Source organism: Polypterus senegalus, chromosome 7 (assembly GCF_016835505.1).
Source record: "Polypterus senegalus isolate Bchr_013 chromosome 7, ASM1683550v1, whole genome shotgun sequence".
NCBI classification, from domain to species: domain Eukaryota; kingdom Metazoa; phylum Chordata; class Cladistia; order Polypteriformes; family Polypteridae; genus Polypterus; species Polypterus senegalus.
In genome coordinates, this window is record NC_053160.1 from 106,357,541 (window position 1) to 106,371,334 (window position 13,794).

At 35.9% G+C, this 13,794-nt stretch overlaps 1 protein-coding gene across 2 annotated transcripts in view; it reads left to right on the forward strand.

Annotated features, from left to right (window-relative positions):
- stoml2 (stomatin (EPB72)-like 2) overlaps positions 1 to 13,794 on the forward strand; it is a 100,464-nt gene that overhangs the window by 58,358 nt on the left and 28,312 nt on the right. For both annotated transcript variants that reach the window (XM_039759140.1, XM_039759141.1), the window contains exon 9: positions 9,129 to 9,257. In XM_039759140.1, coding sequence (XP_039615074.1) covers positions 9,129 to 9,257 — 129 coding nt within the window. The remainder of the gene's footprint in view (positions 1 to 9,128; positions 9,258 to 13,794) is intronic.

The window sequence follows — 13,794 nt, forward strand, 5'->3', positions numbered from 1 at the left end:
AGTTTGTGAACCCTTTAGAATTTTCTATATTTCTGCATAAATATGACCTAAAACATCATCAGATTTTCACTCAAGTCCTAAAAGTAGATAGAGAAACCAGTTAAACAAATGAGACAAAAATATTATACTTGCTCATTTATTTATTGAGGAAAATAATCAAATATTACACATTTGTGAGTGGCAAAAGTATGTGAACCTCTAGGATTAGCATTTAGTTTGTAGGTGAAATTAGTCAGGTGTTTTCAATCAATGGGATGACAATCAGGTGTGAGTGGGTACCCTGTGTTATTTAAAAAACAGGGATCTACCAAAGTCTGTTCTTCACAACACATGTTTGTGGAAGTGTATCATGGCACGAATAAAGGAGATTTCTGAGGACCTCAGAAAAAGAGTTGTGGATAATTATCAGGCTGGAAAAGGTTCAAAACCATCTCTAAAGAGTTTGTACTCCACCAATCCACAGTCAGACAGATTGATTGATAGATAGATAGATACTTTATTAATCCCAAGGGGAAATTCACATAATCCAGCAGCAGTATACTGATGCAAAAAACAATATTAAATTAAAGAGTAATAAAAATGCATATAAAAACAGAAATGGAGGAAATTCAAGACCATTGTTACCCTCTCCAGAAGTGGTCTTCCAACAAAGATCACTCCAAGAGCAAGGCGTGTAATAGTCGGTGAGGTCACAAAGGACCCTAGGGTAACGTCTAAGCATCGGAAGGCCTCTCTCACATTGGCTAATGTTCATGTTCACGAGTCCATCATCAGGAGAACACTGAACAACAATGGTGTGCAGGGTTGCAAGGAGAAAGCCACTGCTCTCCAAAAAAAAATATTGCTGGTCATCTGCAGTTTGCTAAAGATCATGTCGACAAACCAGAAGGCTATTGGAAGAATGTTTTGTGGACGGGTGAGACCAAAATAGAACTTTTTGGTTTAAATGAAAAGCGTTATGTTTGGAGAAAGGAAAACACTGCATTCCAGCATAAGAACCTTATCCTATCTGTGAAACATGGTGGTGGTAGTATCATGGTTTGGACCTGTTTTGCTGCATCTGGGCTAGGACAGCTTGCCTTCATTGATGGAACAATAAATTCTAAATTATATCAGAGAATTCTAAAGGAAAATGTCAGGACATCTGTCCATAAACTGCATCTCAAGAGAAGGTGGGTCATGCAGCAAGACACCGACCCTAAGCACACAAGTCATCCTACCAAAGAATGGTTAAAGAAGAATAAAGTTAATGTTTAGGAATGGCCAACTCAAAGTCCTGACCATAGTCAATTGAAATGTTGTGGAAGGACCTGAAGCGAGCAGTTAATGTGAGGAAGCCCACCAACATCCCAGAGTTGAAGCTGTTCTGTACGGAGAAATGGGCTAAAATTCCTCCAAGCCAGTGTGCAGGAATGGTCAAAAGTTACCAGAAACGTTTAGTTGCAGTTATTGCTGCAAAGGTGGGGGGTCACACCAGATACTGAAAGCAAAGGTTCACATACTTTTGCCACTCACAAATATGTAATATTCAATCATTTTTCTTAATAAATAAATGACCAAGCATAATATTTTTGTCTCATTTGTTTAACTGGTTTCTCTTTGTCTACTTTTAGGACTTGAGTGAAAATGTGATGATGTTTTAGGTCATATTTATACAGAAATACAGAAAATTCTAAAGGGTTCACAAACTTTCAAGTACAACTGTAGATGTTAACTACAGTTTAGTGTGAGATCAGCATTGTGCCACCGTGATGCTCATTATTTAATAGTTATGACAAGTCTGATGTACAATGGTAATAGATCATGTGCCTTATTTACAAAGAAAATGTCACACTACACTGTTGTCTACGTTTTTAAATGAAAGTGGTTTGATAAAAAACACTTGTGCGTTTATCATTCTGGATCATGTGCAAGTTCAAATTACATGACTAAATCTGGAAAAAATGACAATTTTGTCATACAATGCGTTAGACACACCTATATAATTTTTTGCAGCTTTGTAATATACTTTTATTGAAATGTATGATGAGTATGCTTTTGGCCAAAGTCAACAGAGAACTTAATGTATTCAGCACATTTTATTATGTTTTGACTAACTAATGGGAGAGCACATTTTTCTGCTCAAAACTTAAACATTCCTTCTTTTTCTCCTTTCTAAATGCATTCTATGAGGTCTGTATGTGCAACATGTGGCAGCTCAATGTAATAGGCTCACTGACAGCCTGACTACCTTGGAGGATGTGTGAGGCTTTCTTTTTTATCATGTCTTGGTTGATTGGATTTCTCATATTTCTCTTTTTGTTAAACATGTTTTTATGTGTCATTATCAAACTGTAATCAAAGTTGATCACATTTATCGTTCTTGTGTTATAAAACATGCTATATAGGATTTTGCATGATGGATTAAGGTTAATTATTGATAATCATAAAAGTGTAGTTTATATTAATGCTCTATTGTACACTGAAATATGTAAATGATCTTACTTTGTGTTTCTCACAACACTAGCTAATAGATTCTGTTAACTATTTGCTTGTATTAGATGTTTTATGAGTGTGTCGCTTTTTATAAGAGCATTAGCGGTATACATCTGCATTTTTGGTGCTGTGGCAGTGGTTTGACTGCAAGTAATAACTAATGTAATGTCTGTGAATTCTGCATTTCATGTTTTGTTGAAGTATCAAGTCAAGCTTATTTCTTAAAATGAATGTTTTATTAATTAAGGTCAAAATTTGTGGCATTCTTTTTTTGTCTTGCAAGTGAAACCATTTGGGTCTCAAGTTTAGAAATGTTATTTTAGTTCTCTTGAAATAGAAATGGAATTAAATTATATTTTGCCCTAAGAATTAGGGGTGTTCAATATTGGCAAAAAATTTATATCTTGATATTTTCTGGGACTTGACAATAATGCTAATGAGATGATATTTTCCATCTTTTAAAAACATGTTTTTAAAAGTCTTATTGATCTAGCTTGGTCTTGTTAATAGGATATTAATTGTGGCTTATTAATGAGATTATGGGAAATTTACAGTTAAGGAAAACAGGTCTTGCTTATTTACTTAAAACTAAAGTAAAATAACACCAAAATGTTAAAATCACCGGTCAAAGTATCACTGAATATGGCCGATAGGCATATGCTTTTTACAGAAATAAAAAATACTCCATTCAAACAAATTTCTGATATTGTGTGCAGATTGATGTCTTTTAAGCAACATCGGTCTTTACAAATCTAAACCACCTCCACATGATTGATTATCATAAGTGCCTTGCAGTTAAATTTAACAATTTGGATTATGAGACTCGTCTATCCCCTGATGCAGTTTGCTCACTCATTTTTAGGCTTAATTTGTGGTGTGCTTGGCCGTGCACGCCTATGCTCTTACTTTATGCACGAGGAGTAGTCTGTCCTGTTAGATTACATGAGACAGTTGATGCATGGACTCTCGAGTGTGGAGTTGATTGTTTTTTGCAAAGTAAGTATCATACTTGATAATTTCAGCTTGCACATTGGTAAAACAACATAATATTATCATAGACGATACATATCACACATTCCTGCTAAGGAGCCTGTAGTAGATTAATAAGACAAAAAACAAATTAGCTTTGATTAAAGTATTTTTGAAAAGCTGACCATAAAATAATATAATTTGGTGCATTAACCTTGGCCTGGGTGGGGTCAGCTGGAAGGAGAGTAAAACAGGAGAATTTTAGCTTTGTGATCACACAAGCAAGCATTATTGATGCCTGTGTCCTAAAGGGGTAAAAAGATTAATTGAGACATTACGAGATATATTATGCAAGGTTGTTTTTGTGTCTGGGAGAAATAAAAAAAAAAAAATGTATACATTCCTTGGCAAAAGAAATTTTGGCCTCTAGACATATTTTAATAATTTACTTTGGTATATGAAGCATTTATGCACTACAGCTGTAGTGGGCAGAAAACAGGTTAAATCAGTGGGATCTCAGCAGCATAGAGAGAAGCATGAAAACGGAAAAACTTTAATTATCGGTATAGTTTTCAATTTCACATTACATGTTGATTACCCTCTGCAAGTAAGAATTTCACTTTACACAAGAAAATAGTGACACTGTAAATTATATACATTTCAGTAGTATTTTGGTTAATCCTGTGTGACTCTGCACACTTAAGCAGGTGATCAGATAAATAGCCAGAACATTCAACTTTTTTCCTGTATTTTACATATGCTATTGTATATTTATTTGTTGAAGGGACCATAGTCCAGGAAGATTTAACACCTCATTTGTAATTAGATCTTTTCACTCACCTCTGGTGAGACTGTACTGTAAGAGATAAATGAAACCTTGAGTATGATATTGGTTTACTTGGTGTAGGGTATTTCTAAATATTCAGATGATTTCAATTTTGATGTAGATCAAGACAATTAAGTAAAGTCTATCAAGTTTATTTCAGTACTTGACTCTTCATTTGATACTGTTTTTAGCTAATGTCAATTTGTGCTATGTTGGCAAAGCACAGATAGAAAAAAGTTTATATTTTCATGTGAAGATAAGGGTTACCATATTTGTTAAAAGTCATAAATGAGGCTCCTGTTGTGGCCTTCTATTAATTAATTAATTTATTCATGTGGTCAGTGAAGAATGTCCGCTATAAAAATGTCACAGTTGTTCCCTTTTTGAATTAGAAAAAAATGATTATTTAAAAAAAAGTAATCGGTAAACAATGTTTTGTTTTTTCTCATGGAAAAGATAATCCATTTGAGGTGTGCATAAGGCAGTGCTTATTCTGCTCTCATTCATTCTTAATGAAATGTTATTTAGAACAACTACATTATTATTTCATTCATCAAATTCATATTTATTTAAAATATCTCATTTTGACACATGATACAGAAAATGTCTTGTTTTGACATTTTTGGTTGATGATTACAACAAAACTGTACTGCACCTCTTGTGGAGTTCTGCCAAAGTGTTATGTTTGAGTAAAAACTGTGCTATTGATAATTTTGTGATCAAATAAAATTAAAGCATTGTTGCCTCTGCGGTATTCCTAGAATAATGGGTTATCCATATTAAGATGAATCCAGGCTATTTTGGAAAGTAACATGACATAGCCTTCTTAGATGTGGCTAGTTTGATTAAGGGTCATACAAGGCAGGAACCACCCCTGGTTAAAGTAACAGTCTGTTGCAGGATCCATTTACACATACATCCCTATTCATACAGCACCAATTTGCATTTACCAGTTACCCTAATCCACATATCTTTAAGCATGCAGGAGTAAAACTGGAAAACTCAAAGGAAACTCCATATAGAAAGGAAAATGTGTAGATTTAGTGAAACAGTGACTAGGACTCAAGAATTGAATTTAGCATGCTCAATCTTTGAGGCAGCAGTGCTACCATCATAATTATTATTTTTGCCTTATTAGAAGTTTTTTGTGGCACACACATGTTTGTATATTACTGACTTACTATTAGTTATTTTATGGTTATTTGATTTATTTTATGCTCCCGCTTCCCCAATTGTCGTATTTAATACTGTTTTTTGTTACTTCATCAGGCCTTCCCTGTTTAAGATGGTGCAATCACAGCATCTGTCATTTAGGTTTTTGAGTAAGCTAATAACATGACATTCTGTGTGAGGATTTTGTTTAGGGTATGAACTTAGCCTGGTTATTGGAATTTCTTTTGGATTAACCCCCGGAATTTTGTCTATCCATCTCCCAGTGCACTTTTTTCCTAGTTTTTAGTACATTTTGCATTAGTTCTTATTTTCTCTCGGGCATAAAAACTGACCACAATGTCAACTAGCTATGGTTTATATCATCACAAATCTGATTGTAGTTGTAGAGGAACTGTGTTCTTTCCCTAGCCATTTAGTTTATCAGGATATTCATCCATGTCATCATTTGTTTGCTTGAACAAACTAAAGGAGGATTTTTTTTAGTACAAATGTTTTGAGTTTTTTAGTAAAGTATGTTACTTTAGGAAGAAAATGTGAAAATACAAAAGTAGGACATTTGAAATGTACTGTTAAAGTTTACTCTATAATGGATTCAAAAAGTTTTCAAACCCAATCATTTTCTTCACACTTTGAGATTTAGATTAAACTTTAAATATATAAATTTTCCATTTTTGTCAGTCAATCTACATTCAGTAACTCTGAATGACAAAGTGTTTGCAAATTTATCTAGCAGACAAAAGATAAAAACTGGACTACTTTGTAGGTTTATGGCCCAATGCATGATTAAGCAAAGATAATAAACAGGTGGTAATGACCAGTTGATTGAACCAAACCAATTAACTGAAATGTATGTAGAAGGAATCAAACTGGGTAGGGGACAACCAGTCTTAAAATTAAGGGTTTAGCTGATATTACATCAATTTCTAAACCATTGCAAGAGTCAACAAATCAAAGGGTGGTCATCCTGCATCAACAAGGTCTTTCCAAAGCAGAAATGTCCAGATTAACAGTGTAAACTCTTCTGAAGGAACACAAAGAAATGGGTATAGGTGAGGAGCAGAAATGTAGTAGTCGGCTACAGAAACTTAAGTGCAGCAGACAAAAAAATGCATGAAATTGACATCTATTTGGAATCGGAAGAAGTATAGTACTGCTATTAGCTCTTCAATCCGATGACACCACTGGAACCCAACCACAAGACTCTGTAGTCCAGAGAAGTTTTGTCAGAAGTGCTCCTTAAGTAAGAGCTGCTGCCAAAAAGCCATTCTTCCAAAGTGGAAAAAAACAAGTATATTGTTAGAATCAGTCAGTCTAAAATTACTTTATTTTACTGTGTGTGTAAATGAATCTGTATTACATGTGCATGTATTTTTAGTTTGTAATCTGTAAGACTTATAATTGCATTTCACATACTCTCAAGGCTAATATGACTGTGCAGTGCATTCTACTTAAAACGCCTTGATTTTCTTCAACTTACAACTTCAACTTCAACTTATAGTCGTGTTTACGTTCTTCCACGGATAAGTCGGGGCTTGATTTTACTGTGTAATCTCCAGTATTTTATAATGTCGGTCTTATAATTCGAATACGGAAAACTCACACTGTTGGTCCAAGAGATTATGATATGCTAACACCCACCTGAGAGAGTAACCACAGAGCACTCTGCCTTTTTTTTTCTATGATACATGACCACACGGTAATACCCAAACTATTCCGAAGTGATGTTTGCACTGTTTTGTGTTTTTTGTATCTCACACCCTCATATACCTTTATCGTAAAAGCATCCCTTATCTACGAAGGAGTGTTCGATCAGAAGAAAATATGAAGCTGGTTTTAAATTAAGTCGTTGAAGTGGCAAAAGAAATTGGTAACTGTGCTGCTACAACAAAATTTGATGTGTCTGAGAAACTGATGAGAGACTGGAGGAAGCAAGAAGATGTAAAAAGAAAAAAAAAATTACTTTTTCAATATTTTAATAGATTTAATGGCGCAAGTAGAAAGTAATGCACAAAGACCAAGGCAGTAAAAAGTTGAAAATAACAATAGTTACTGAATAACTGCAGCTTCTTAAGTGACATATTCACTGGTATAGTTTAAACAAAGGCCACAGAGACAGCAGTTCTCTCCAAAGGAGACCTGAGAATGTACAGGCTAAGTAATTCACTTTTTGATTATGCAGAAGAGAAGGAAATTGTGACATTAAGGCTTAGAATTTTTGTCTGAATAGTGCAGTAGCTGTATCATAGAACTAATTTGAAAACTTTTAAAAATGGACAGAACAGTAAATTTGAAGCCCGGGTTTATATCACGAGATGTGATGTATGCACCTGCAGACACCTCTGCTACACACTGGTGTACTGCTTATCCTTTCATGTTTACTTTATGTAAATCTGGAAGATTCCACCAGGTGGCTCTGCGAGATATCATCATGGGTAAAAAACATTTGGCTTTGCTGTGTTGTGAATTGCCAGAAACATTCATTAAATTCAGGACATCTTGCCACAATATCTCTGAAAAGGATGGATGTTTAATGATTACATCAAGCAATCCTAGGACATGCTAATTCCAGCAAGCATTGGGCGTAAAGCAGAAACAATCCTTGGACAGATCATAAGCTCATCGCAAGATGAATATAAGCATTAGCATCATTTTAACATCGCTGAATCCCCAAACATGAATTTCCTTGGAAGGAAACCGGAGCACACTGTGGAAACCCAGGTGCAAAAAAAAAAAAAAAAAAAAAAGACAGCACAGGAGATGGTATGTGAGACCTTTAAATTGCATTGCCTCATTACAAGGGGAATATGCGAAACTTAAAAAGAAAATCACCATGTATGTCAGCGTTCTGCTTCACTACATCGAACCATTCATCAGACACCAAGGTACGCACATTGATTCTGTAAGGTCTGCAAAGTGACTTGCTGTCATATGTTGATAGTATGCAGAGACTCTGATGTTAACGTTCCAACTTGAACATGCTGCACCCCCTGATTTTTTGCTGGTATTGCAACTCTAACATATGTTGCGTTAATTTCTCAGGATGTGCTCAGAGGACATGTCAAATGAATGGTGGGAACGCGTGGCAGCCATGATGTGTGCGCGTACGCGTTCTCAATGTGAAGTATAAACCAGCCCTAACAAACCACAGTTCCTGCAAATTAACTGATTACTATAAGGAAACACATTTTTAAAGGTTTGGATATAGGTAAGATATATGGCAAAAATAGTTTGTTGCCATTAATTTTATTTCTTAGGGATCAAATGTCGGCCTTGGAGTGCACTAATTTTAGTCATTTTGAAGGTCAGCTTGTAAATGTCATCCTGCATTGATCTCTTCTTGTTTTTTCATTCCAGCAAAAAGCACCAGGCAATTAGCACTTAGACTCATCAGATTCACACAGATCAGAAGGCTAACCAGCACCTGCATGATTGTTTCTTGGATATATTTTTTCATATTTCATTTAAAACACTGTATGATTTTTGTATTCACTTTCTGTGTTTACACTAATTTACTATTGTTGGTATAATACTGTGCCCCCAAGTCTGTGGGACATATGCAGTTAAGAATGTAATTGTACTGTGTACAGCAAGATTGACCCTGAACTTAGTATTTATCCGCCTACTGTTTATATGGTAATTTGATGATATATTTATGTATTGAATTATTTTTTATCTTTGTTTACAGAATGGAAATGCAGCTGCCTCTCTTAGCATTGCTGAACAGTACGTGAAAGCCTTTTCCAATCTTGCCAAGCAATCCAACACTATTCTGTTACCCACCAACACTGGAGACATTAGCAGCATGGTCATTCAGGTATGTAACCAGCATTTATCTAGAATATATGTGCCTAGGATCAAATATAAACAATGAAAGCAACAAATTATTCAGTTTTGATTCATTATGCCTTATATTTCACTTGCAAGACATGAGACTACTGTTAAATAATATTTTGCCTAAAATTTAGTCAGTATTTTTTGGGTCATAGATTCTAGCTATATTAAAATAATTTTTTATTTGAATGGTGGTGGATCAGAAATGAGAAAAACATTTTAATCTGCACCAAGACTTTTTCTCCCTAAATAATAAAAACCATCATTTAAAAACTGCATTTTGTGTTTACTTGTGTTATATTTGACTAATGGTTAAATGTGTTTGATGATCAGAAACATTTTGTGTGACAAACATGCAAAAGAATAAGAAATCAGGAAGGGGGCAAATAGTTTTTCACACCACTGTAGATTCCCTTGTACTTTTAACAGTGATGCTTATCTTCCTGAAAATAAAAAAAATATATTTTTGAATGAGTCCTGCGGTGGGCTGGCAACCTGCCCAGGGTTAGTTTCCTGCCTTGCGCCCTATGTTGGCTGGGAATGGCTCCAGCAGACCCCCGTGACCCTGTAGTTAAGATATAGCGGGTTGGATAATGGATGGATGGATTTTTAAATGATCAAAGATGTATAAAACCTGTATTATTCCCATATTGTAATTTTTACTTTCATTTTTTGTTCATCTTTATCAGTGGCACCAATAAATCTTAAGCTCACTATATTTTAAACAGGAGTTTCAAATAGCAATAAATAAATATTGAATACACAAACAATATATAGGGTGGTCCAGATCTAATTATGCAACTTTTAATGCAATGCAGGAAAACAATACAAGACACAAAAATTGTTTGAAATATCTTTTAATAAATGAAAATAGACTTACATTGAATTAATTCAGTGATTTTTCCATGTAATGTCCCACTTGTCCTCCATTCAGCTGAATACAGGCTCGGAGTAATAAACTTAATAAGTTACAGCCCAATGAAAATTGCGTAATTAGATCTGAAACACCCTGTACATTTAATAAAGAAAATAATGTTTGAAATAATGAGCAGTTTTTAGCTTTGTCAATGCAAAGTTGCCATTGTTCTTTTTTCAGACATTTGGGAAATCTAAATCAGGCTTATAATCTAAATGATCTTCCTAAATATCACCATCGGTGCCAGTCCATAGCAACACTCATTCGCTGATTTTTTTCTTAGAACCTAACTATTAATTGTTAGTGGAAAGTGCAAATATCCTCCACATTTTTTTGTTGCAATACTGTGTTGTAGAGAGAACAGGAAGCAACCGCTGAGGGAAACGCGGGTTGGGATAGTAAAAGTAGCCAATCCAACAGCGTTATTAATTTCTCCTTGCTACTGATTGACTGCTACTATGTGACACGTCTTCTGGTGAGTGGGTTTACCACCGCTGAAGGAAACGTGGTTTGGGATGGTGAAAGTAACCAATCCGAGAGCATTATTCATTTCTCCTTGCTGATGATTAACTGCTGCTTTGTGACACGTCTCCAACCAAGTGTCCTCGTGTTTTCCATTTTGTTATTGTTTTGTTATTTTTAAACGCACACAATGTTGTCGAATTGCTCTGCACTTTCTAAGGCTTCTGGAACTGAGCCTAAGTGCCAAAAGAAGTTTAAAACACTCCAGGAAAAGGTTGAACTACTGGATTTGCTCCAGGAACTAAGAAGTTATGCTGCAGTAGCGCGCCACTATGGCATTAGTGAAAGCACCGTATGCTACATAAAGAAGAACGAACCGGTGATCTCGAGTACCGTATCTGTAAGTTTCTGTGATAGTGCCAAAAAGGTAATGACCGTAAGGAATAAAAATATCGTCAGGATGGAATCTGCCTTGACACTGTGGATCACCGACTGCAGGAAGAAATCCCCTTGGATGGTAACATCATCTTTGAGAAAGCACAGAAATTGTACCAGCAGTTCGCTACAGGAGACAATGTAACAACTTCCATCACAACGTTCCTGAAACCTATAAAGAAAAGCTAGCACAAAACCCCACCAAAAGACCCGTACAAAGATACGACAACTCCTGAAGCGCCTGAAGAAGAGGCGCCACCCAAGGAGTTTTAAATCCTGTGCATTTTACTGCACAGCAACTTCATCATCATCAGTATCATTCATCATTTGTGAGTACCCGTACATTTTACTGTATTTTAATTAAATAAAATTATTATGTATTTACTCTACTTATAACAAAGAAAATGACCGCGCATAACAAAGAAAACGCGTTTGCATGAATTACAGTATGTATAGCGGTAACATCGGTATTTTACATTCTAGCAAAGCAGGAGACATAGCAGTACAGTACTGTACAGTAGATGGGTTTACCTTTACATTTTATTTTTAGGTAATGTATTAATGTATTAAGCTGAGTTTGCAACGAAATTAAAGTGCTTTGGAGGCATACTGTATTTAGGGTTGAAACTATAAAAATAGACATTTAAAAGGCATTTTTTTTTTAACCACATCCAAAAGTCGCAGTTTTTCACAATTTGTGGGTGCTCTAGGAAAGTAACCTCCGTGAATTTTGGGGGTGTACTGTATATTATTACTACTTTAGTGTCCGAATCATGTTTTTGCCTGTGTTAACTTGTTACCTGTTATTTATTATATTTCCTATTATGTATACAGGTCAAATTCTGTTACAATGCATATCTTTAAAATGAAATTTTCATTACAGTGAAGTATTTTACGGTCCTGATAGTTTCCCCCCAGTCTCTATAAAAATGTTGTTACTACAAAATACTGTACATTCAGGAGATACTTTCATTACAGCGAAGTGCCCAAAAGACCTTGAAATGCCTGAATGAATTATCCACAGTTGTGCACAATGATCCCCAAACAGAAACACTGTAAATTTTTCTCTTTCTTTGAACTTCCTCATACTGTTTTTTTTTTGCTGTGTTTGTAATCTGTGGTTTTTAGTGATACCTTTTGCTTAAATGGCAGACACGAAAAAACCACAACAGTTCACATTAGAAAGAAAAAAAACTCAATTCTGGCAAAAAGAAAAAAAGCACTGCCAGTGAATTTGGAATTTCGCCATCGACATTGTCCACTTTCTTGAAAGACAGAGCAAAAACAGAAGAAAAATCTTGGGTTTTAAACCTTGGGGCACAGTGCAAATGTATGCAAACTGCTGCATTTGAAGGTATCGAAAAAGCAGTTATTCCTCTCATTATTGGCAAGTCAACCAGTCCTCTGTGTTTTAAATGCATTACATTCCCTCCCTGTGAGAGTAAAGCAAACCATTGAGCATGGATGACTCATCATTTTGGGAAACTGGCTGCGACAACTTGACAAGGATATTGTAATGTGTGAGTCACTGTCTTGCACCCCAAAACATGAGGCTGAGTCTCAGTACTTTAGCAAAACCAGCTTTATTCAGCTTGAAACAGGAACAGCACGGTTGTTGATTGTAGCGGGATTTACCACAGACACAGCGGTCAGGCAGGATCGTGGCCAGGTTAGTGGCAAAGTAATATTGTTCCCAACATTTATAATGTTCCTTGCATCACCCATCGATGATACAGTGATCGGCTTGGTTTTGCTTCTGCAGTGCTCTGAAAAGAGCTCAGAAACCTCACAATGTGAGGAAGAAGAAAAGGAAGATTCTACTTCTGACTGATCACTGTGCTGCTCACAGCATGCTTCTACATTTAGATAATGTTCAAGATGAGTCCCTCCCACCCAAATAAACAACAGTGCTTCAGCCTTTGGATTTGGGCGTCATTCGCACACTGAAAATGTATTATCACAAAGGAAATGCTGAAAAAAAATTCTCGGCAGCATAACTTGTAGACAGAAGGAAATGAAAATTAACGTGAAGGAAGCTATTGAAATGATAACAAATGCCTGGATGCAAGTTAAAGAAAGCACTATAGCAGCAAATACAGAATTTCATTACTAAGAAATTTTCATTACAACAAAATATTTTTTAGGTCCCTGGCACCTCATTGTAATGGAATTTGACCTGTATATATATATATATATATATATATATATATATGTATGTGTGTGTGTGTGTGTGTGTGTGTGTGTATATATACAGTGGTGTGAAAAACTATTTGCCCCCTTCCTGATTTCTATCCATCCATTTTCCAACCTGCTGAATCCAAATACAGGGTCACGGGGGTCTGCTGGAGCCAATCCCAGCCAACATAGGGCACAAGGCAGGAACCAATGCTGGGCAGGGTGCCAACCCACCGCAGGACACACACAAACTAAGGCCAACTTAGAATTGCCAATCCACCTAACCTGCATGTCTTTGGATTGTGGGAGGAAACCGGAGCGCCCGGAGGAAACCCACGCAGACACGGGAGAACATGCAAACTCCACGCAGGGAGGACCCGGGAAGCGAACCCAGGTCTCCTAACTGCGAGGCAGCAGCGCTACCACTGCTCCACCGTGCCGCTCCTGATTTCTAATTCTTTTGCATGTTTGTCACACAAAATGTTTCTGATCATCAAACACATTTAACCATTAGTCAAATATAACACAAGTA